We start from the raw sequence: 23,631 nt of genomic DNA on the forward strand, positions 1-23,631 counted from the left end.
ATTGGGTCGCACTGCGGCCTCCGTTATGTAGGTCCTGGGAGGAGGGGGGCACTGGGAGGCAATGGGCAGGGCTAGGCGGGAAAAAACGCAGGAGCGGCAATGAGGGAGAAATGCAATTAACAAGAGGGAAAAGCAAGGAGAAGGCACTCAAAAAACGAGGGAAAAAGCAAGGAGAAAGCAGTGAAAATGGGAAAAAGCAAGGAGAAGGCACTCAAAAAACAAGGGAATAAGCAAGGAAAAAGCAGTGAAAACGGGGAAAAAGCAAAGAGAAGGCACTCAAACAACAAGGGAATAAGCAAGGAAAAAGCAGTGAAAACGGGGAAAAAGCAGGGAGAAGGCACTCAAAAAACAAGGGAATAAGCAAGGAAAAAGCAGTGAAAACGGGGAAAAAGCGAGGAGAAGGCACTCAAAAAACAAGGGAATAAGCAAGGAAAAAGCAGTGAAAACGGGGAAAAAGCAAGGAGAAGGCACTCAAAAAACGATGGAAAAAGCAAGGAGAATACAGTGAAAACAGGGAAAAAGCAAGGAGAACACAAGAGCAAGAATGATGCAGCAGCACGGGGAGAGCTGGGCCTGGGGCCTGCTCAATGGGGTCGTGCTACAAACTTAATTAGGTAGGTCTTGGGTGGAGAGAGGGGTGCTGAGAAGCAGTGGGCAGGGCTATGCGGGAGGTGGGAAAACGGACGTAGAAGGGAGCAGCAGTGAGGAAGAAACATTGAGAAAAGCAATGAAAACGATGAAAAAGCAAGGAGGAGGCACTGAAAAAAGAGGGACAAAGCAACGAGAAAACAGTGAAAATAGGGAAAAGTAAGGAGAAGGCACTCAAAAACAAGGGACAAAGCAAGGAGAAAGCAGTGAAAACAAGGAAAAGCAAGGAGAAGGCACTCAAAAACGAGGGACAAAGCAAGGAGAAAGCAGTGAAAACAGGGAAAAGCAAGGAGAAGGCACTCAAAAACGAGGGACAAAGCAAGGAGAAAGCAGTGAAAACAGGGAAAAGCAAGGAGAAGGCACTAAAAAACAAGGGACAAAGCAAGGAGAAAGCAGTGAAAACAGGGAAAAGCAAGGAGAAGGCACTCAAAAACGAGGGACAAAGCAAGGAGAAAGCAGTGAAAACAGGGAAAAGCAAGGAGAAGGCACTCAAAAACGAGGGACAAAGCAAGGAGAAAGCAGTGAAAATGGGAAAAAGCAAGGAGAAGGCACTAAAAAACAAGGGACAAAGCAAGGAGAAAGCAGTGAAAACAGGGAAAAGCAAGGAGAAGGCACTCAAAAACGAGGGACAAAGCAAGGAGAAAGCAGTGAAAATGGGAAAAAGCAAGGAGAAGGCAATCAAAAAACAAGGGACAAAGCAAGGAGAAAGCAGTGAAAACAGGGAAAAGCAGGGAGAAGGCACTCAAAAAACAAGGGAAAAAGCAAGGAGAAAACTGAAAACAGGGAAAAGCAAGGAGAAGGCACTCAAAAAACAAGGGAATAAGCAAGGAAAAAGCAGTGAAAACGGGGAAAAAGAAAGGAGAAGGCACTCAAAAAACAAGGGAATAAGCAAGGAGAAAGCAGTGAAAACGGGGAAAAAGCAAGGAGAAGGCACTCGAAAAACAATGGAAAAAGCAAGGCTAAAGCAGTGAAAATGGGAAAAAGCGAGGAGAAGGCACTCGAAAAACAATGGAAAAAGCAAGGCTAAAGCAGTGAAAATGGGAAAAAGCGAGGAGAAGGCACTAAAAAAAAATGGAAAAAGCAAGGCTAAAGCAGTGAAAATGGGAAAAAGCGGGGAGAAAACTGAAAACGGGGAAAAAGAAAGGAGAAGGCACTCAAAAAACAAGGGAATAAGCAAGGAGAAAGCAGTGAAAATGGGGAAAAAGCATGGAGAAGGCATTTAAAAAACGAGGGGAAAAGCAAGGCTAAAGCAGTGAAAATGGGAAAAAGCAAGGAGAAGGCACTCAAAAAACAAGGGAATAAGCAAGGAGAAAGCAGTGAAAATGGGGAAAAAGCATGGAGAAGGCATTTAAAAAACGAGGGGAAAAGCAAGGCTAAAGCAGTGAAAATGGGAAAAAGCAAGGAGAAGGCACTCAAAAAACAAGGGAATAGGCAAGGAGAATACAGTGAAAACAGGGAAAAAGCAAGGAGAACACAGGAGCAAGAGTGATGCAGCAGCACAGGGAAGGCTGGGCCTGGGGCCTGCTCAATGGGGTCGTGCTACAAACTCAATTAGGTAGGTCCTGGGTGGAGAGAGGGGTGCTGGGAAGCAGCGCGCAGGGCTATGCGGGAGGTGGGAGGGACAGCAGTGAGGGAGAAGCATTGAGAAAAGCAATGAAACAATGGAAAAGCAAGGAGGAGGCACTCAAAAATTAGGCCCGGGCGGTAAATTTTGTTCCGCTCGCGGAATTTGGGTAATTTCGCATTCCGCGGAGAACGCGAAATTGCCCAAACGTCTGCGTTCTGTGACTTCGCAAAATGTTTTGCTTGTTCGCGTTGTTAAAATGCGTGTTCGCGAGATATAAAGCATCGCGAACAAGCAATTCCACGTGTTCGCGGAATTTCTGCGTGTTCGCGGTGATGTTTTACCGTTTCGCGGAGATTTGCGTAACGCGATTACGCAAATTCCACCCACCCCTATCAAAAATTATGGACAAAGCAAGGAGAAAGCAGTGAAAACGGAAAAGCAAGGAGAAGGCACTCAAAAACAAGGGACAAAGCAAGGAGAAAGCAGTGAAAACAGGGAAAAAGCAAAGAGAAGACAGGAGCAAGAGCGATGCAGCAGTACGGGGAGATCTGGGCCAGGGCCTGAGTGTTTCCACCTCATGAGTGCCGCATAATGTTGAGTGCAGCGGAAGCATGAGTGTCTACATCTCATGAGTGCAGCTGACTGTTGAGTGCGCGTGCAGCGCCTTCCTTACCTCTGCGGCATGGTGCTCTTCTGGATCTGCAGCGTGTCCAGCTCTTGCATGCTGCCCCGGCTGACGGACACAGTGGAGTTGGCCAGGCGGATGGCTCGACGCTTGTTGCGCCGCGGGCAGCAGGACGTGCCGATGCCCTGGTGGGAGGAGATGGAGGTGCTGCGACTCGTCCGGTAGCCAATGGACTCCGCCATGCAGGCCTCGCTGTACGTCTGCTCATCTGTGAACTCATGACACTATATACAAAGAGAGGGAGAGATGCTCAGTACACTGTATACCATGCACGCGCAGTCACCCCACACCACAACAAAGGGCGGCCATTTTGGATCAGTAAAATGTCAGTCATGGAGAAGCTTTGGTGGATTGGTTTGGGGTGGCAATGTAAGCTGAATGGTGTATAAACTGATGCTCTGTGGTTTCAGTCCCACCTGTCTGAGGTTCCACAACTGAGATGGATTTTTGGGCTCTGTAATCTGGGAAAGAGGGGGCTTCTTTTTTGAGCCCCTTCCAGGGGAAAAAAACCCACTTGCCGCCAATGTCGCGGTCTATTGCCAAGGTAACGAACAAGGCATCTCTGGTGGATTGGGTGCTGGGCACCCGTTCAGGCAGGAAGTGTGGGGGGGGTCCGAAGATCTAACCATCACCCTGAGAACTGCCAGGCAGATAAGCGTGTTACCACCCAGAGGCGTGCAGTCCTGGTACGAAGGAACTTCCTGGTGAGTGCGCGCTTGGCCAGCTAATTGGGTATGGGCTGCCTGCCCCCTTCTGTTCTTGGCAACATTAGAAGAATTAAGTGAAACATCTGTGGAAATCAAGTATAATTTTTGTAAGAAAGTGCACCTTTTGGAGTCTTTCCTCCCAAATTCTTTGACTGGACTTGCTGGGATTCTGACTCTGAGCACTGGGAGGTGCTAACTGGTCTCCCGGTGCACAGGCTGTGCCCTTCAGTGTGGTGAAGGACTGGGGAATATTATATGAAAAGTAACACTCCCAGGCATACAGTACGAAAATTTACACAATAGATTAAACAAACAAACTAGTTCAGTTTAGAAAAAATACATATTTTTAATTTGATTAAAAAGAAACATTAAAATTCAATACATTGCTCAAAATTGATAAAAATAACCATATAATGATACATATGTGTTCACAAATGAAGATTTAAAAAGAGGTTAGATGGCATCCGGTCGACGCGTTTCGACATATAATTTATGTCTTCATCAGGACTTATACCATCAAAATTCTGTAAAAAATCAGAACATGATTTTAATGTTATTAAATTCCTATCGTGACAAGTCACAACTGAACTAGTTACAAGTTTGTTACACCATTCTATTGGTAAGAATATAGTATTCTATTCACATTCTTGATATACTGCTTTACATAAACATTTAAAAACCTATGCGTATACAAAAAATTATTTTTTAAATAAAAAATTAAAAAAAACCTGGGATGGTGTGATTAATGTTCGTAAATCTGGCAGGGGAGACCTGACCAAACAATCTTTTTCCCAGTCATGGAACAACAGACCCAATTCAACTAAAGACATGTTAAGAAGTTAATACAATTATAACCAGTCCCTTGTTTTTGAGCATTTCAACCTAGAGAAATAAATCAAATAAAGTGATTGATAGTCTTCTTATATCTTGCACCATATATGTTTCAAAACTAGGTATAATTGAAAACAGTACTGGTTTCTAATCAAAATCACATGATTGCTTGGTACATGGTCCACAAAATATGGTCATAATCCTCTTAGGTTTATTTAAATATGGCTGTTTTTAGACAATGAATAGGGCCTAGTTACTCGTGATTACTAAAGTAGATGGAAATGAAGAGAAAATGAAGAGACAGAAAGTGGAGAATACTCATTAAGACACTCCTTAATTCAATGGTATTTAATATATCCATTGGTTATGTCCAAAACACTATCAATTCCTTGAGATCAATTGGGAGGTGCTCTTAGTAAACACCACATGTTAAGTTGACTCATCTTAATCAAAACCATGTTCTCATATTAATTATTGTCAAAACTACTATAACTCCTATTTAGATTACTAACCTAACGCACGTTCTTATAATTATTGTTTTCTTACCTAAGTAGTATTTTTATCCTTGGACACTGCTATGATTCTTATCTACTGGGACTATGATGTATTTATATAGTAGGGTTATTTTGGTCCAGGGCGTAGTCACGTCCCTGCAAGTAAATAATATGGTTGCATTAATAGCACGCTATTACTATTTATTTTTTAGTTTTTCTAAGGGGAGCAAACACACATAACATTAGTTCTCTTACCTTATATTAATTTTTAGTATGCCTTTCCTCTGGGGTCTAATTAGTCGGTTCGGCAACACCGTAGAACAATAATATATTAAAAGTATCCTACCAAAAGATACAGAGAACAAATTTAAGTGGATGAACCGGAAGAATATAATCATATTACACTATCAGTGTAGCCGCTTACCTAAATCACAAGAGACGCCTGCTCATAGTTATAGTCCTTTCTCTGTTCTTTTGATGAATTCACAATACCAATCGTGCGCAGGGTGGGCGTTAATATGCCCCAGCCGTTCAATAAAAGGGGCTCCTAATGTAAAGATATCAGCTCAATATAGATCATTGTGTTTTAGTATAATCGAAGCCATTGGACGCGTTAAAACAAGATTTACCTTAATTTCACGGGGCACTTTAAGCAAATGATGTCGTATTCACCTCGTGGTCGGGTGTGCGAAAGCTTGAAACCGGCGTCTTGATATCGACTGTATGTCCGGCAGAATTTAAAAGCCAAACGCACGTTACTCCTATTAAATAAGCGGCAAACCATTAGCATTTGAATGGCTCTGTGCAAAGTTGCAGTCAGATTTAGGCTACCCTCAGCGAGACTCGCGTTCTCTTACCGTGAGCGCTATGGGCTGACAGCTGCATCCGGATACTCTGCCAACGGGTCAGGTTTTCAAAAAAGAGCGACTCTGATTGGAACTTCAAACGCGCTTTTATATGCGCATTTTTTATTGGTTCTTGCTCCACCTGTGATTATTAAAGGGCACTACTCTAGTTTGCACTATGCGGGCCGTATTTCTAGCGTCAGTGAGGTTGAATGTAGGGATATTTTTACAAAACTAATAGTTGACTATCTAAAAGGGATTAATAGATCCAGTTAAATTATATTTATATTAAAAATGTAGCCAAATGCTTAATAAATTTTGAACCAGTTAACAGTCAATTGGGGCTTTATAAATCAAGATTTTTGAAGTCTTCATATGATCGCATTCTCCCAGGGTAATTCATTATTAAGGCCCTGGGTGAAGGTCTTAAGGGAATAGATCCAAAAGACTTCACGTTTCTTTCTTATCTTCTCTCCTCCTTTGGTATTTGGTGTATGGATCTTTTCCAGGATACGCCACCTCAGATCTGATGGAGCATGCTGGAAATCCATGAAATGTGCGACAAGTGGTGCTGACAGTTTTTTAGTTTTGATTGCTGACTTATGTTCGGTCAGGCGGGTTTTAATTGCTCTCGAAGTTTCGCCCACGTAACCCAGGTTACAGGGGCATACGAGGAGGTAAATAACATTGGTAGTATTGCATGTCCACAGCTCATTAGCTGTCATGCTGTATCCATTCAGCTGGAATGTCTCTCCTGTTATAATGTTATTGCAGGATTGGCAAGAGCCACATCTGGAAGTACCTTTCACAGGGTTTGCACCTTGTATCGATTTTTGTACAAACAAGGGCCTTTCAGAATTGCCTGTATGTCTAGATCTTACGACATAGTCTTTTAAATTTTTGTTTCTCCGATGTGCAAACATCGGTTTCTTAAGTTTAGGTTTAGATGGCTCTATGTTTAGTAAGTGCCAGTTTGCATTCACTATCTGTCTAATGGTTGCATTCATCGTTGAATGTCGTGTGACACAGACCAATTTAGGTTCCTGGACTTCATTTTTTGGTCTTAAGAGTACGTCCCGGTCATAATATCGGGCTCTCTTGTAAGCTTCACGGACTAACCTATGGGGGTATCCTCTGTCAAGGAATTTTTTCTTCATCTTTTCGGACTGGATATCATAGTCTTTAATGTTTGTGCAGTTACGTCTCACCCTGAGAAACTGCGAGAAGGGTATTCCATCCTTTTGGCTCCTCGGGTGATAGCTCGAGAAATGGAGCAAGGTGTTTCTTGAGGTGGGCTTAGTATACAGGTCTACTTCCAATTTATTGTTTACATTTCTAATATATACGTCCAGGAACTCAACCTTGGTAGCATTGACATTGGCAGTAAAATGAAGATTTTCATCCGCAAGATTTATCCACTCCAAGAATTCTTCAAGAGCCTGTTCCCCACTGGTCCAGATAAAGAAAATATCATCAATATACCTGTGCCAGTGGGAAACAGACTCATAGAAAGGGGCCATCTCATTGTATATATTACGTGCCTCAAAGAGAGCCATGTATATATTAGCTATGGACGGAGCCATGGCTGCCCCCATGCTCACGCCCTTAATTTGCTGATACATGTGGTTTCCAAATTGGAAAACGTTTTCCTGCAATACTATAGATAAGCAGTCATGAACAAACTGCTTGTTACAGGGTATCTGATGTAAATTTATGAACCACATGGTGGCATCAAGCGCTCCTTTCTGTGGGATATTACTATACAACGCTTCAACGTCAAGCGTAACCAATAGATCCTTATTCTCATTGAATGATAGGTTTTCTACCTTGGCTATTATTTCACCGGTATCTTTAATGTATGATGGGGATAGTGAAATATAAGGTCTCAGTATGTTGTCTACATACTTTGAAATGGCCTCAGTAGGGGTCCCAATTGTTGAAACAATAGGTCGATAGGGGGGGGTCCTGTTGATTTTTGTGCATTTTGGGCAACCCATAAATGCACGCTAATTTACCTTGAGAGGTGTTTAAGAATTCATATTCTTTTTTAGTTATTAAATTCCTATCGAATGCTCTCTTTGTTGTTTCACGAATTTTTCTCACTACTCTATCAGTTGGATTGTTCGTGACTTCTTTATAGAAAAGAGGGTCATTCAGCATATTAAGCATGTTGGTTTCATATGCATTACAATCTATGAGGACAATACGTACTCTTAAGACCAAAAAATGAAGTCCAGGAACCTAAATTGGTCTGTGTCACACGACATTCAACGATGAATGCAACCATTAGACAGATAGTGAATGCAAACTGGCACTTACTAAACATAGAGCCATCTAAACCTAAACTTAAGAAACCGATGTTTGCACATCGGAGAAACAAAAATTTAAAAGACTATGTCGTAAGATCTAGACATACAGGCAATTCTGAAAGGCCCTTGTTTGTACAAAAATCGATACAAGGTGCAAACCCTGTGAAAGGTACTTCCAGATGTGGCTCTTGCCAATCCTGCAATAACATTATAACAGGAGAGACATTCCAGCTGAATGGATACAGCATGACAGCTAATGAGCTGTGGACATGCAATACTACCAATGTTATTTACCTCCTCGTATGCCCCTGTAACCTGGGTTACGTGGGCGAAACTTCGAGAGCAATTAAAACCCGCCTGACCGAACATAAGTCAGCAATCAAAACTAAAAAACTGTCAGCACCACTTGTCGCACATTTCATGGATTTCCAGCATGCTCCATCAGATCTGAGGTGGCGTATCCTGGAAAAGATCCATACACCAAATACCAAAGGAGGAGAGAAGATAAGAAAGAAACGTGAAGTCTTTTGGATCTATTCCCTTAAGACCTTCACCCAGGGCCTTAATAATGAATTACCCTGGGAGAATGCGATCATATGAAGACTTCAAAAATCTTGATTTATAAAGCCCCAATTGACTGTTAACTGGTTCAAAATTTATTAAGCATTTGGCTACATTTTTAATATAAATATAATTTAACTGGATCTATTAATCCCTTTTAGATAGTCAACTATTAGTTTTGTAAAAATATCCCTACATTCAACCTCACTGACGCTAGAAATACGGCCCGCATAGTGCAAACTAGAGTAGTGCCCTTTAATAATCACAGGTGGAGCAAGAACCAATAAAAAATGCGCATATAAAAGCGCGTTTGAAGTTCCAATCAGAGTCGCTCTTTTTTGAAAACCTGACCCGTTGGCAGAGTATCCGGATGCAGCTGTCAGCCCATAGCGCTCACGGTAAGAGAACGCGAGTCTCGCTGAGGGTAGCCTAAATCTGACTGCAACTTTGCACAGAGCCATTCAAATGCTAATGGTTTGCCGCTTATTTAATAGGAGTAACGTGCGTTTGGCTTTTAAATTCTGCCGGACATACAGTCGATATCAAGACGCCGGTTTCAAGCTTTCGCACACCCGACCACGAGGCGAATACGACATCATTTGCTTAAAGTGCCCCGTGAAATTAAGGTAAATCTTGTTTTAACGCGTCCAATGGCTTCGATTATACTAAAACACAATGATCTATATTGAGCTGATATCTTTACATTAGGAGCCCCTTTTATTGAACGGCTGCGGCATATTAACGCCCACCCTGCGCACGATTGGTATTGTGAATTCATCAAAAGAACAGAGAAAGGACTATAACTATGAGCAGGCGTCTCTTGTGATTTAGGTAAGCGGCTACACTGATAGTGTAATATGATTATATTCTTCCGGTTCATCCACTTAAATTTGTTCTCTGTATCTTTTGGTAGGATACTTTTAATATATTATTGTTCTACGGTGTTGCCGAACCGACTAATTAGACCCCAGAGGAAAGGCATACTAAAAATTAATATAAGGTAAGAGAACTAATGTTATGTGTGTTTGCTCCCCTTAGAAAAACTAAAAAATAAATAGTAATAGCGTGCTATTAATGCAACCATATTATTTACTTGCAGGGAGGTGACTACGCCCTGGACCAAAATAACCCTACTATATAAATACATCATAGTCCCAGTAGATAAGAATCATAGCAGTGTCCAAGGATAAAAATACTACTTAGGTAAGAAAACAATAATTATAAGAACGTGCGTTAGGTTAGTAATCTAAATAGGAGTTATAGTAGTTTTGACAATAATTAATATGAGAACATGGTTTTGATTAAGATGAGTCAACTTAACATGTGGTGTTTACTAAGAGCACCTCCCAATTGATCTCAAGGAATTGATAGTGTTTTGGACATAACCAATGGATATATTAAATACCATTGAATTAAGGAGTGTCTTAATGAGTATTCTCCACTTTCTGTCTCTTCATTTTCTCTTCATTTCCATCTACTTTAGTAATCACGAGTAAATAGGCCCTATTCATTGTCTAAAAACAGCCATATTTAAATAAACCTAAGAGGATTATGACCATATTTTGTGGACCATGTACCAAGCAATCATGTGATTTTGATTAGAAACCAGTACTGTTTTCAATTATACCTAGTTTTGAAACATATATGGTGCAAGATATAAGAAGACTATCAATCACTTTATTTGATTTATTTCTCTAGGTTGAAATGCTCAAAAACAAGGGACTGGTTATAATTGTATTAACTTCTTAACATGTCTTTAGTTGAATTGGGTCTGTTGTTCCATGACTGGGAAAAAGATTGTTTGGTCAGGTCTCCCCTGCCAGATTTACGAACATTAATCACACCATCCCAGGTTTTTTTAAATTTTTTATTTAAAAAATAATTTTTTGTATACGCATAGGTTTTTAAATGTTTATGTAAAGCAGTATATCAAGAATGTGAATAGAATACTATATTCTTACCAATAGAATGGTGTAACAAACTTGTAACTAGTTCAGTTGTGACTTGTCACGATAGGAATTTAATAACATTAAAATCATGTTCTGATTTTTTACAGAATTTTGATGGTATAAGTCCTGATGAAGACATAAATTATATGTCGAAACGCGTCGACCGGATGCCATCTAACCTCTTTTTAAATCTTCATTTGTGTACACATATATATCATTATATGATTATTTTTATCAATTTTGAGCAATGTATTGAATTTTAATGTTTCTTTTTAATCAAATTAAAAATATGTATTTTTTCTAAACTGAACTAGTTTGTTTGTTTAATCTATTGTGTAAATTTTCGTACTGTATGCCTGGGAGTGTTACTTTTCATATAGTGTTTACCCTGTCCCAGGATATTGATCCGTATCAGGGGGTCCTTGTTACCAACAGACGAAGGACTGGGGAATCACAGTGGACAGAAGTACCATGGTACAAAAGACGCACCAGTGGCTTAAAAGTTAAATGTCACACGTGAGCCTCAGGGCAGATTCAGACCAGCAACAAAACACAGCTTCTGGCCTGCCCTGTCAGCTTCTGTGGTTACAGACCTGTGACAGCCTGAACATGTCAGATTTAACCCTCTCATAATATTGTGAGGAACGTTATTGTCATATGTAGTAAAAAGTGATGTTCTGAACATGCTTTATTTCAGCAGCAATGCTACAGCCACAGGACTGGAGCCTGCCCTGGCTTTCCTCTTCTCCCTGGTGTAAATGTAACTAGGCTCCCCCGACCCACAAACGACTTGGTCTGAGTGGAAAAGGCCCCATATAGGCTTACCACCACCCTCCTTGGCATTACAGTGTTGCCAGTCCAGGACTTTTGTGTGGTAGACTGATGCATGCTGGGTGTTGTAGTCTTCTTTTGTTTCTATTCAACTAATTAGACCTGGAATCAGTGATGTGTAGGAGAAAAGTTCAGGACGGGAGTCCATTATGGCCTGGAGTGAGGGGGCCACCTGCACCCTTCAGAGCCGGATAAGAGTAGGAAGTGGCCTGGGGAGCAGGAGGAGGAGCCTGAAGAAGCACTCCATACGCTACCCTGCGGAATGTGCTGCCCTCTTTAGGTCACCACTGACAACTTTGTGTGCCAGACTGCCCTCTCCAGCGTACCAGTGACCCCATCCTGGTCCAGACTGCCCACTTCAGAGTACCAATGACCCTCCTCTGGTCCAGACTGCCCTCTCCAGAGTACCGATGACCCTCCTCTGGTCCAGACTGCCCTCTCCAGAGTACCAGTGACCCCATCCTGGTCCAGACTGCCCTCTTCAGAGTACCAATGACCCCCTCCTGGTCCATACTGCCCTCTTCAGAGTACCAATGACCCCTCCTGGTCCATACTGCCCTCTTCAGAGTACCAATGACCCCTCCTGGTCCCTACTGCCCTCTTCAGAGTACCAATGACCCCTCCTGGTCCCTACTGCCCTCTCCAGAGTACCGATGACCCTCCTCTGGTCCAGACTGCCCTCTTCAGAGTACCGATGACCCTCCTCTGGTCCAGACTGCCCTCTTCAGAGTACCAATGACCCCCCTCCTGGTCCATACTGCCCTCTTCAGAGTACCAATGACCCCTCCTGGTCCCTACTGCCCTCTCCAGAGTACCGATGACCCTCCTCTGGTCCAGACTGCCCTCTTCAGAGTACCAGTGACCCCCTCCTAGTCCAGACTGCCCTCTTCAGAGTACCAGTGACCCCATCCTGGTCCAGACTGCCCACTTCAGAGTACCAATGACCCTCCTCTGGTCCAGACTTCCCTCTTCAGAGTACCAATGACCCCCCTCCTGGTCCAGACTGCCCACTTCAGAGTACCAATGACCCTCTTCTGGTCCAGACTGCCCTCTTCAGAGTACCAGTGACCCCATCCTGGTCCATACTGCCCTCTCCAGAGTACCAGTGACCCTGTCCTGGTCCATACTGCCCTCTTCAGAGTACCAATGACCCCCCTCCTGGTCCATACTACCCTCTTCAGAGTACCAATGACCCCTCCTGGTCCCTACTGCCCTCTCCAGAGTACCAGTGACCCCATCCTGGTCCATACTGCCCTCTTCAGAGTACCAATGACCCCCCTCCTGGTCCATACTGCCCTCTTCAGAGTACCAATGACCCCTCCTGGTCCCTACTGCCCTCTTCAGAGTACCAATGACCCCCTCCTTGTACAGACTGCCCTCTCCAGAGTACCAGTGACCCCATCCTGGTCCATACTGCCCTCTTCAGAGTATCAATGTCCCCCTTCCTGGTCCATACTGCCCTCTTCAGAGTACCGATGTCCCCCTCCTGGTCCATACTGCCCTCTTCAGAGTACCAATGACCTCTCCTGGTCCATACTGCCCTCTTCAGAGTACCAATGACCCCCTCCTGGTCCATACTGCCCCTTTCAGAGTACCAATGACCGCCCTCTTGGTCCATACTGCCATCTTCAGAGTACCAATGACCCCCTCCTGGTCTATACTGCCCTCTTCTGAGTACCAATGACCCCCTCCTGGTCCATACTGCCCTCTTCAGAGTACCAATGACCCCCTAATGGTCCAGACTGCCCTCTTCAGAGTACCATTGACCCCCTCCTGGTCCAGGCTGCCCTCTTCAGAGTACCAATGACCCCCTCCTGGTCCATACTGCCCTCTTCAGAGTACCAATGACCCCGGTCCTGGTCCAGACTGCCCTTTGCAGAGTACCAATGACCCCCTCCTGGTCCAGACTGCCCTCTTCAGAGTACCAATGACCCCTCCTGGTCCATACTGCCCTCTTCAGAGTATCAATGACCCCCCTCCTGGTCCATACTGCCCTCTTCAGAGTACCAATGACCCCTCCTGGTCCACACTTCCCTCTTCACAGTACCAGTGACCCCCTCCTGGTCCAGACTGCCCTCTTCAGAGTACCAATGACCCCCTAATGGTCCATACTGCCCTCTTCAGAGTACCAATGACCCCCGTCCTGGTCCAGACTGCCCTCTTCAGAGTACCAATGACCCCTCCTGGTCCAGACTGCCCTCTTCAGAGTACCAATGACCCCCGTCCTGGTCCAGACTGCCCTCTTCAGAGTACCAATGACCCCCCTCCTAGTCCAGACTGCCCTCTTCAGAGTACCAATGACCCCCTCCTGGTCCAAACTGCCCTCTTCAGAGTACCAATGACCCCCTCCTGGTCCAAACTGCCCTCTTCAGAGTACCAATGACCCCCTAATGGTCCAGACTGCCCTCTTCAGAGTACCATTGACCCCCTCCTGGTCCAGGCTGCCCTCTTCAGAGTACCAATGACCCCCTCCTGGTCCATATTGCCCTCTTCAGAGTACCAATGACCCCTCCTGGTCCAGACTGCCCTCTTCAGAGTACCAATGACCCCCCTCCTGGTCCAGACTGCCCTCTTTAGAGTAGGAATGACCCCCCTCCTGGTGAATACTGCCCTCTTCAGAGTACCAATGACCCCTCCTGGTGAATACTGCCCTCTTCAGAGTACCAATGACCCCCTCCTGGTGAATACTGCCCTCTTTAGAGTACCAATGACCCCCTCCTGGTGAATACTGCCCTCTTCAGAGTACCAATGACCCCCCTCCTCTCCAGACTGCCCTCTTCAGAGTACCAATGTCCCCCCTCCTGGTCCAGACTGCCCTCTTCAGAGTACCAATGACCCCCTCCTGGTCCAGACTGCCCTCTTCAGAGTACCAATGACCCCCTCCTGGTCCATACTGGCCTCTTCAGAGTACCAATGACCCCACTCCTGGTCCATACTGCCCTCTCCAGAGTACCAATGACCCCCTCCTGGTCCATACTGCCCTCTTCAGAGTACCAATGACCCCTGTCCTGGTCCACACTGCCCTCTTCAGAGTACTAATGACCCCCCTGGTCCATACTGCCCTCTTCAGAGTACCAATGACCCCCTCCTGGTCCATACTGCCCTCTTCGGAGTACCAATAACCCCCTCCTGGTCCACACTGCCCTCTTCAGAGTACCAATGACCCCCTCCTGGTCCATACTGCCCTCTTCGGAGTACCAATAACCCCCTCCTGGTCCACACTGCCCTCTTCAGAGTACCAATGACCCCTCCTGGTCCATACTGCCCTCTTCAGAGGACCAATGACCCCTCCTGGTCCAGACTGCCCTCTTCAGAGTACCAATGACCCCCTCCTGGTCCATACTGCCCTCTTCAGAGTACCAATGACCCCCCTCCTGGTCCAGCCTGCCCTCTTCAGAGTACCAATGACCCCTCCTGGTCCAGACTGCCCTCTTCAGAGTACCAATGACCCCTCCTGGTCCAGACTGCCCTATTCAGAGTACCAATGACCCCCGTCCTGGTCCAGACTGCCCTCTTCAGAGTACCAATGACCCCCCTCCTAGTCCAGACTGCCCTCTTCAGAGTACCAATGACCCCCTCCTGGTCCAAACTGCCCTCTTCAGAGTACCAATGACCCCCTCCTGGTCCAAACTGCCCTCTTCAGAGGACCAATGACCCCTCCTGGTCCATACTGCCCTCTTCAGAGGACCAATGACCCCTCCTGGTCCATACTGCCCTCTTCAGAGTACCAATGACCCCCTCCTGGTCCATACTACCCTCTTCAGAGGACCAATGACCCCTCCTGGTCCAGACTGCCCTCTTCAGAGTACCAATGACCCCCTCCTGGTCCATACTGCCCTCTTCAGAGTACCAATGACCCCCATCCTGGTCCAGCCTGCCCTCTTCAGAGTACCAATGACCCCTCCTGGTCCAGACTGCCCTCTTCAGAGTACCAATGACCCCCGTCCTGGTCCAGACTGCCCTCTTCAGAGTACCAATGACCCCTCCTGGTCCAGACTGCCCTCTTCAGAGTACCAATGACCCCTCCTAGTCCAGACTGCCCTCTTCAGAGTACCAATGACCCCCTCCTGGTCCAAACTGCCCTCTTCAGAGTACCAATGACCCCCTCCTGGTCCAGACTGCCCTCTTCAGAGTACCAATGACCCCTCCTGGTCCTGACAGCCCCCTTCAGAGTACCAATGACCCCCTCCTAGTCCATATTGCCCCCTTCAGACTACCACTGACCCCCTCCTGGTCCATACTGCCCTCTTTAGAGTAATTATGACGGCACCCTTGTGCTCAGGGCTGCTGGAGCGCCCCCGCCCGCCTGGTCCCCTCGCTGGAGACCCCGATGGAGCTTCGCCCACTCACCGTGGTCTTCTCCAGGCAGTGTAGCAGGTGGTGGTGCTGCTGCTGGAAGGTGGAGCGGTTCTTTATACACAGAGCATGTGCTTCGGTCCCCTGCTCCTGGAGGGAAGAAGAAGAACAAAGGGCACTGATTGCAACGCCTGCCACCTGGGCACATGTCATAAACACTCAAAAGAAGTAGGGTGCATTGTGGGTGGTGCTGTCCCAGCTAACATTTTAAAAGCAGGAACTGTGGTGGCAGGTGGAAGGTTAATGGCTTCCTTCCCCCAGACCCATTCAAGATGGCAGCCCCACACAAGCAGGAAGCTGCTCAGACCTCTCAGTACAATGTCATTCACTTGCATTGCAGCCTCTATACTCCATACTCAAGTATCCTCCATTTGTTTGGTGGGGAAACACCACCATCTCATGGACACTTGAGGAAAGACACATCTGCGTTCCAAGATGAGGGACAATGACACATGCACAGACCTCCTTCTAAAGCCAGACCTGCTCATATCCTCACCTGTGTGTCTTAAGCTGCAGTTTCAAAACACCTCTGGAAAATAACAATATGGTAACTGGAACCAGAACGATTTCTGCATAGAAAGCAGCAGTGCAAGCTTTCCTCTCACAAACAGAGCGAGGCCTTTGTAGAAGGCAGCAGTGCAGGCCTCGTTCTGGCTGTGAGCTGGCAGCGTGCACTGCTTCGTTCTAGGCACAACTTGTTCAGGTTGTGAGAGGGTAGCTTGCACTGCTACCCTCAAGCTTCCTTCACACACAGAACAGATACAGAGTAGGAAGTGGCAGTGCAAGCTTCCTTCACACACAGAACAGATACAGAGTAGGCTGCGGAAGTGCAAGCTTCCTTCACACACAGAAGAGGTACAGAGTAGACAGCAACAGTGCAAGCTTCCTTCACAAACAGAACAGGTACAGAGTAGGCAGAGGCAGTGCAAGCTTCCTTCACGCACAGAACAGGTACAGAGTAGGCAGAGGCAGTGCAAGCTTCCCTCACACAGAACAGGTACAGAGTAGGCAGCAGCAGTGCAAGCTTCCTTCACACACAGAACAGGTACAGAGTAGGAAGTGGCAGTGCAAGCTTCCTTCAGGCACAGATCAGGTACAGAGTAGGAAGTGGCAGTGCAAGCTTCCTTCAGGCACAGATCAGGTACAGAGTAGGAAGTGGCAGTGCAAGCTTCCTTCACGCACAGAACAGGTACAGAGTAGGCTGCGGAAGTGCAAGCTTCCTTCACACACAGAAGAGGTACAGAGTAGGCTGCGGAAGTGCAAGCTTCCTTCACACACAGAAGAGGCACAGAGGTTCAGGCAGTGGCAGTGCAAGCTTCCTTCACACACAGAAGAGGTACAGAGTTTCAGGCAGTGGCAGTGCAAGCTTCCTTCACACACAGAAGAGGTACAGAGTAGGCTGCGGAAGTGCAAGCTTCCTTCACACACAGAAGAGGCACAGAGGTTCAGGCAGTGGCAGTGCAAGCTTCCTTCACACACAGAAGAGGTACAGAGTTTCAGGCAGTGGCAGTGCAAGCTTCCTTCAGGCACAGAGCAGGTACAGAGTAGACAGCAACAGTGCAAGCTTCCTACACACACAACGGGTACAGAGTAGGCAGCAACAGTGCAAGCTTCCTTCAGGCACAGAACGGGTACAGAGTAGACAGCAACAGTGCAAGCTTCCTTCACACACAGAACAGGTACAGAGTACGCTGCGGAAGTGCAAGCTTTTCTTATACACAGAACAGGTACAGAGTAATGCAAAAGTTCTGGCTGGCCTGTTACCATGAGGAGTAGGATCAAGACTGATTTTCATATGGCTGGATTCAAACTGGGGTGGCGTGGCGAGCAAAAAAACAATGGATTTACCCAGATCTGTGACTAGGGAATGTTTAACAATGTTCAGCATTCCATCCATCATCTTTTTGTGTTGCTGTAGTCGCCCTAAGTGGGAAGGGTATGCCCAGATGTGGGTCTCTTGCTCACTGCACCACTGGATTCAAGCTAGCCTGGCTGAAGAGGGGTGATACCCCAAAACCGGTCAGAGGATGCTTGTTTCTGGCCCTGGGAGGACCTGACTTTGGAGTTCGGGCTGGACTGTCCCCAAGAGGCACAGGCTCAAGACTGATTTGCATATGGCTGGGGCCAACTGGAGTGGCGAAGTGAGCAAAAAAACATTGGCTGAAGGCCCAGATCTCTGTACTGGGGTGAATGTTTGACAATGTTCAGCAATCCATCCATCAACTTTTTTTGTAGGTACAGAGTAGGCAGCAGCAGTGCAAGCTTCATTCACACAGAAAAGCTACAGCACAGGCAGCAGTGCAAGCTTCCTTCACACAGAAAAGCTACAGCGCAGGCAGCAGCAGTGCAAGCTTCCTTCACACAGACAAGGTACAGCGCAGGCAGCAGCAGTGCAAGCCTCCTTCACACAGAAACGGTACAGCACAGGCAGCAGCAGTAACGGTACAGCACAGGCAGCAGCAGTACAAGCTTCCTTCACACAGAAAAGCTCCAGCGCAGGCATCAGCAGTGCAACCTTCCTTCACACAGAAAAGCTACAGCGCAGTCAGCAGCAGTGCAAGCTTCCTTCACACAGAAAAGGTACAGCACAGGCAGCAGCAGTGCAAGCTTCCTTCACACAGAAAAGGTACAGCACAGGCAGCAGCAGTGCAAGCCTCCTTCACACAGAAACGGTACAGCACAGGCAGCAGCAGTAACGGTACAGCACAGGCAGCAGCAGTACAAGCTTCCTTCACACAGAAAAGCTCCAGCGCAGGCATCAGCAGTGCAACCTTCCTTCACACAGAAAAGCTACAGCGCAGTCAGCAGCAGTGCAAGCTTCCTTCACACAGAAAAGGTACAGCACAGGCAGCAGCAGTGCAAGCTTCCTTCACACAGAAAAGGTACAGCACAGGCAGCAGCAGTGCAAGCCTCCTTCACACAGAAAAGGTACAGCGCAGGCAGCAGCAGTGCAAGCTTCCTTCACACAGAAAAGGTACAGCGCAGGCAGCAGCAATACAAGCTTCCTTCACACAGAAAAGCTACAGCACAGGCAGCAGCAGTGCAAGCTTCCTTCACAATGAAAATCTACAGCACAGGCAGCAGCAGTGCAAGCTTCTTTCACACAGACACGCTACAGCACAGGCAGCAGCAGTGTAAGCTTCCTTCACAATGAAAATCTACAGCACAGGCAGCAGCAGTGCAAGCTTCTTTCACACAGACACGCTACAGCACAGGCAGCAGCAGTGTAAGCTTCCTTCACAATGAAAATCTACAGCACAGGCAGCAGCAGTGCAAGCTTCCTTCACACAGAAAAGGTACAGTGCAGGCAGCAGCAGTGCAAGCTTCTTTCACACAGACACGCTACAGCACAGGCAGCAGCAGTGTAAGCTTCCTTCACAATGAAAATCTACAGCACAGGCAGCAGCAGTGCAAGCTTCCTTCACACAGTAGTGCAAGCTTCCTTCAAACCCAGCACACACACAGAATGAACTGTAGTAGTAGAATTTCTTCTCCTTTGTGGAGAGTACAGAGTCACGTGGACCTTTCCTTTATTTCTATGAAGCGGAACCTCCATAGCCCACCTATCTGACTCACGGACGGGGTTCTATTGCTCGGGGGATTTCCTACGGCCATTGTCTCTGAAACAACTCGACCGTACGGCTGGGAAAGACTAGCAGGGCTGGGTCTGAGTAAAATACAAATCAGGTGCCTCACATGTCGTAGATGCTCCCAGACCTCTCCCAGTCTTTTAAAGACAGTGGCCTGTGAGCCGGGTGTGTCACCGCCTCTGCCCGCCCTCTGAGAATAGAAAGTACCACAGTGTTCAGGCACCTTTGGCCATTAGGGAGAGATGGTTAAAGACAGGGTATGCAGTGCCCTTTCAAAGTGTTGCTTCAACAGCTTATGCTAACCTCCACTCGCTCTAAGACCCATGGTGCACCTGATCTCTCTGACAAGTAACATTTGAAGTTCATGATACACGTTCTGACTCATCTCTCTGGGAAATAACCTTCACAATTTTCCTACTAGAAAGTTTTGTTTGTGTCAGCATTTTAATGGGCTTGATTTTAGTGATAAATGTAGCACTGGTCCGAATTTCGCTCGTGTTCCCTCATGCCTTCATATAGCCAGCCTCAGACCTGTGCCCAGGGCTCATGTTCCCTCATGCCCTCTTACCTCCAGCCTCAGACCTGTGCCCAGGGCTCGCGATCCCTCATACCCTCTTATCTCGTGTACGCAGACCTGTGCCCAGGGCTCATGTTCCCTCATGCCCTCTTACCTTCAGCCTCAGACCTGTGCCCAGGGCTCATGTTCCCTCATGCCCTCTTACCTTCAGCCTCAGACCTGTGCCCAGGGCTCGTGTTCCCTCATGCCCTCTTCCCTCCAGCCTCAGACCTGTGCCCAGGGCTTGTGTTCCCTCATGCCCTCTTCCCTCCACTCTCAGACCTGTGCCCAGGGCTCGTGTTCCCTCATGCCCTCTTACCTCCACCCTCAGACCTGTGCCAGGGCTCGTGTTCCCTCATGCCCTCTTACCTCCAGCCTCAGACCTGTGCCCAGGGCTCGTGTTCCCTCATGCCCTCTTACCTCCACCCTCAGACCTGTGCCCAGGGCTCGTGTTCCCTCATGCCCTCTTACCTCCAGCCTCAGACCTGTGCCCAGGGCTCGTGTTCCCTCATGCCCTCTTACCTCCAGCCTCAGACCTGTGCCCAGGGCTCGTGTTCCCTCATGCCCTCTTACCTCTAGCCTCAGACCTGTGCCCAGGGCTCGTGTTCCCTCATGCCCTCTTACCTCCACCCTCAGACCTGTGCCCAGGGCTTGTGTTCCCTCATGCCCTCTTACCTCCACCCTCAGACCTGTGCCCAGGGCTCGTGTTCCCTCATGCCCTCTTACCTCCACCCTCAGACCTGTGCCCAGGGCTCGTGTTCCCTCATGCCCTCTTACCTCCAGCCTCAGACCTGTGCCCAGGGCTCGTGTTCCCTCATGCCCTCTTACCTCCAGCCTCAGACCTGTGCCCAGGGCTCGTGTTCCCTCATGCCCTCTTACCTCCAGCCTCAGACCTGTGCCCAGGGCTCGTGTTCCCTCATGCCCTCTTACCTCCACCCTCAGACCTGTGCCCAGGGCTCGTGTTCCCTCATGCCCTCTTACCTCCACCCTCAGACCTGTGCCCAGGGCTCGTGTTCCCTCATGCCCTCTTACCTCCACCCTCAGACCTGTGCCCAGTGGCTGTGTTCCCTCATGCCCTCTTACCTCCACCCTCAGACCTGTGCCCAGTGGCTGTGTTCCCTCATGCCCTCTTACCTCCACCCTCAGACCTGTGCCCAGTGGCTGTGTTCCCTCATGCCCTCTTACCTCCACCCTCAGACCTGTGCCCAGTGGCTGTGTTCCCTCATGCCCTCTTACCTCCACCCTCAGACCTGTGCCCAGTGGCTGTGTTCCCTCACACCCACGCCCCTCTTACCTCCAGGCCCCCATCGTGCTTGTACTGGAGGAAGGCATTGGTGGTGCCGCTCTTGGCCAGTCTGATCCGTGCCAGCCGGACTTTCTGCAAGAGAGAGAGATAAGCAGGGTCAGCCAGATAGAAGCAGGACAAGGCAACAGCCAAAGAAACAGAAGCCGGAGTAGGGTGCCAGCCCTCGCTTCACCCTCCTCTGTTATGAATGAATGAATGAATGAATAAATGAGGGAATTTATAAAGCGCACAGCTACTCCAAAGAGTGTCCCCTCGGTATGGGCAGTTTTGGGGATGGATAGAGTCTGATTAATGGTAAGTTACTTACCTGTAACACCGGCTCTCCACGGTGGGAGTCCTCAGACTCACATGTTTATATCATTACCAGCTTCTGGGATGATCGTGAGTGAATATTATCCACATAGAACGCACTGCCAGGGTTAGTGTGTGCACACAAGAGAACAACAGTGATTGTGCGCATATAAGAAACCCCAGTAAGTGCTCCGAGGACCTCAGTGCGTCAGTGGTTCTGGAACAATTTTCCGAGTAGGGGTGCTGCCATTAATGTTATATCACTGAAGCCACAGGGACTGTGAAAGATCCAAGCATCGTACAAAAAACAAGTGTAGCAAAAGTGCCATGCCCCCTCAGCAGGAGAGTGGTCCGGATGTGGTATGGAGCCGGTGGTGCATTTTGGAGCACTTTTGAGGTAGCGGATTGTCATTTAAAGGTAGTGCACAGACATGCAGTTTTACTGGTAAAAATATATAGCACAAAAAACAAATGTGTGGAGATAGAGTTTCACTTTGGGGCAGGTGTATCAAGCCTTTTGCGATTCGCAAAGGCCGGAATTCTGCGAATTCCGGCCTTTGCGAATCGCAAAAGGCATTTTTGCTTTTTTTGAAATGTATCAAAAAATCGCAAAATAAGGAATCGCAAAAATTTGCGATTCCTTATTTTGCTTAAGCATTTAAGGAATCGCACATTTTGCTATTCCTTAAATGCGATGTATGTAACTTTTTCAGATTGCGAATTTGGGTAAATCGCAAATTACCACCAACTTGTAGTTGGTGGTAATTTGCGATTTCTTTTAAAAATGCCCTATTTGGCATTTGTGAGGGTGGCATGTGACACACATACATGCCCATAGGGCATGTATGTGCGCCACATGCACACACATGTAAATTTCAGGGGTGCAGCAGGGTGTCTTTGAGACACCCCTGCACCCTTGAAATAATTCTCAAATTGCGATTAGCAAATTGCGAATTCGCAATTTGAGAATTATTTCACAATCATTCCTATAGGCCTCCTGGCCTATAGGAATGCATGGGAAATATTCCTTAACTGCGAATTCGCAAAATGCGAATTCGCAAATAAGGAAGATTAAGAAATCGCTAAAAAATAGCGATTTTCTGCATACATTCCATTTTGCGATTTCTAAATAGCGATTCCTTAAAAATCGCTATTTAGGAATTGCAAAATGGAATCTTGATACATCTGCCCCTAAATGTTTATCACTTGCGCATCAACAAGTAAAGTGTCGAGATTTCTTTTGATCCTATTAAAATTTTTGTTTCCGTTGCACCTAAAAGTTAAAAACTTCATTTGTGTTTTCCAAACGACTGATATGATTTGAAACGTGTGTATAGTTAACTTCCTGATATTTAAATGCTGTTGTGTGTCCGAATAAAACTGATATACTGCAGCCTTTCCTTTCCTGTACCCAAGCAGGATTGTTAGCTAGGCCACTTGTACAAAACCCTCTCACTTTGCAGTCAGAGAAACAAAAGTACACTCCAGTTTCCCCAAGAGCAGCAATTTCTCGGAAGGTACAGCCAGATATTTGACCTCTGTCTTTGAAGCAAAGCAAATGTGACAAGATAAATATAAAATCCAAAGGCCTCTTTATTGCTCGTTCACCTTCCGATCTGCAGCATGCCCGTTTCCCAGCACCTATGCAGTGACTGCACACACATGAAGACCAGTGTGTGTGTGTGTGTGTGTGTGTGTGTGTGTGGGTGCGCGGGCGCGCGTGCGCGCACACACAGTGGAAGTGTTCACAAACAAGAGAACCACAGTAAGGGTGTACACACACAAGAGGATCACAATGTGTGTGTGTAGTCAAGAAAGCCACATTGCTTGTATTGGCACAATCAGATCCCAGTGATTGTGATGACACACAGGGTCCACAGTGAGTTGTGCGTTCGACAGCACTTCAGTTAGGCTGTGCACTTGTTCGACTCAATCGAACTCTTGCAGTGCTGACCTGGTCTTGTACTTCCACCAGCCCTGAATTCATGTTCCTCGTACCGCTTTGAGGTGTATTCGAGTATCAAGCCAGTTACTCACAGGTGTAACGCAAGCCCACGCAGTCCCTCCAACCCTTAAGGGACCCTAACCAATCCAGGGTTCCCATT

The 23,631-nt window shown here is 47.1% G+C and overlaps 1 protein-coding gene across 2 annotated transcripts in view; it reads right to left on the reverse strand.

The window, feature by feature from the left end:
- KCND1 (potassium voltage-gated channel subfamily D member 1) overlaps positions 1–23,631 on the reverse strand; it is a 760,024-nt gene that overhangs the window by 40,866 nt on the left and 695,527 nt on the right. Inside the window, exons 3-6 of one of the 2 annotated variants that reach the window (XM_078664128.1) lie at positions 21,224–21,307; positions 16,459–16,467; positions 15,778–15,873; positions 2,905–3,124 (exon numbers count right to left, since the gene is read on the reverse strand). In XM_078664128.1, the coding sequence (XP_078520254.1) occupies positions 2,905–3,124; positions 15,778–15,873; positions 16,459–16,467; positions 21,224–21,307 (409 nt within the window). Of the gene's footprint in view, positions 1–2,888; positions 3,125–15,777; positions 15,874–16,458; positions 16,468–21,223; positions 21,308–23,631 lie in introns of both variants that reach the window. The other variant, XM_078664129.1, reaches the window with a different exon arrangement.

Source organism: Lissotriton helveticus, chromosome 10 (genome assembly GCF_964261635.1).
Source record: "Lissotriton helveticus chromosome 10, aLisHel1.1, whole genome shotgun sequence".
In the NCBI taxonomy this organism is placed as follows: domain Eukaryota; kingdom Metazoa; phylum Chordata; class Amphibia; order Caudata; family Salamandridae; genus Lissotriton; species Lissotriton helveticus.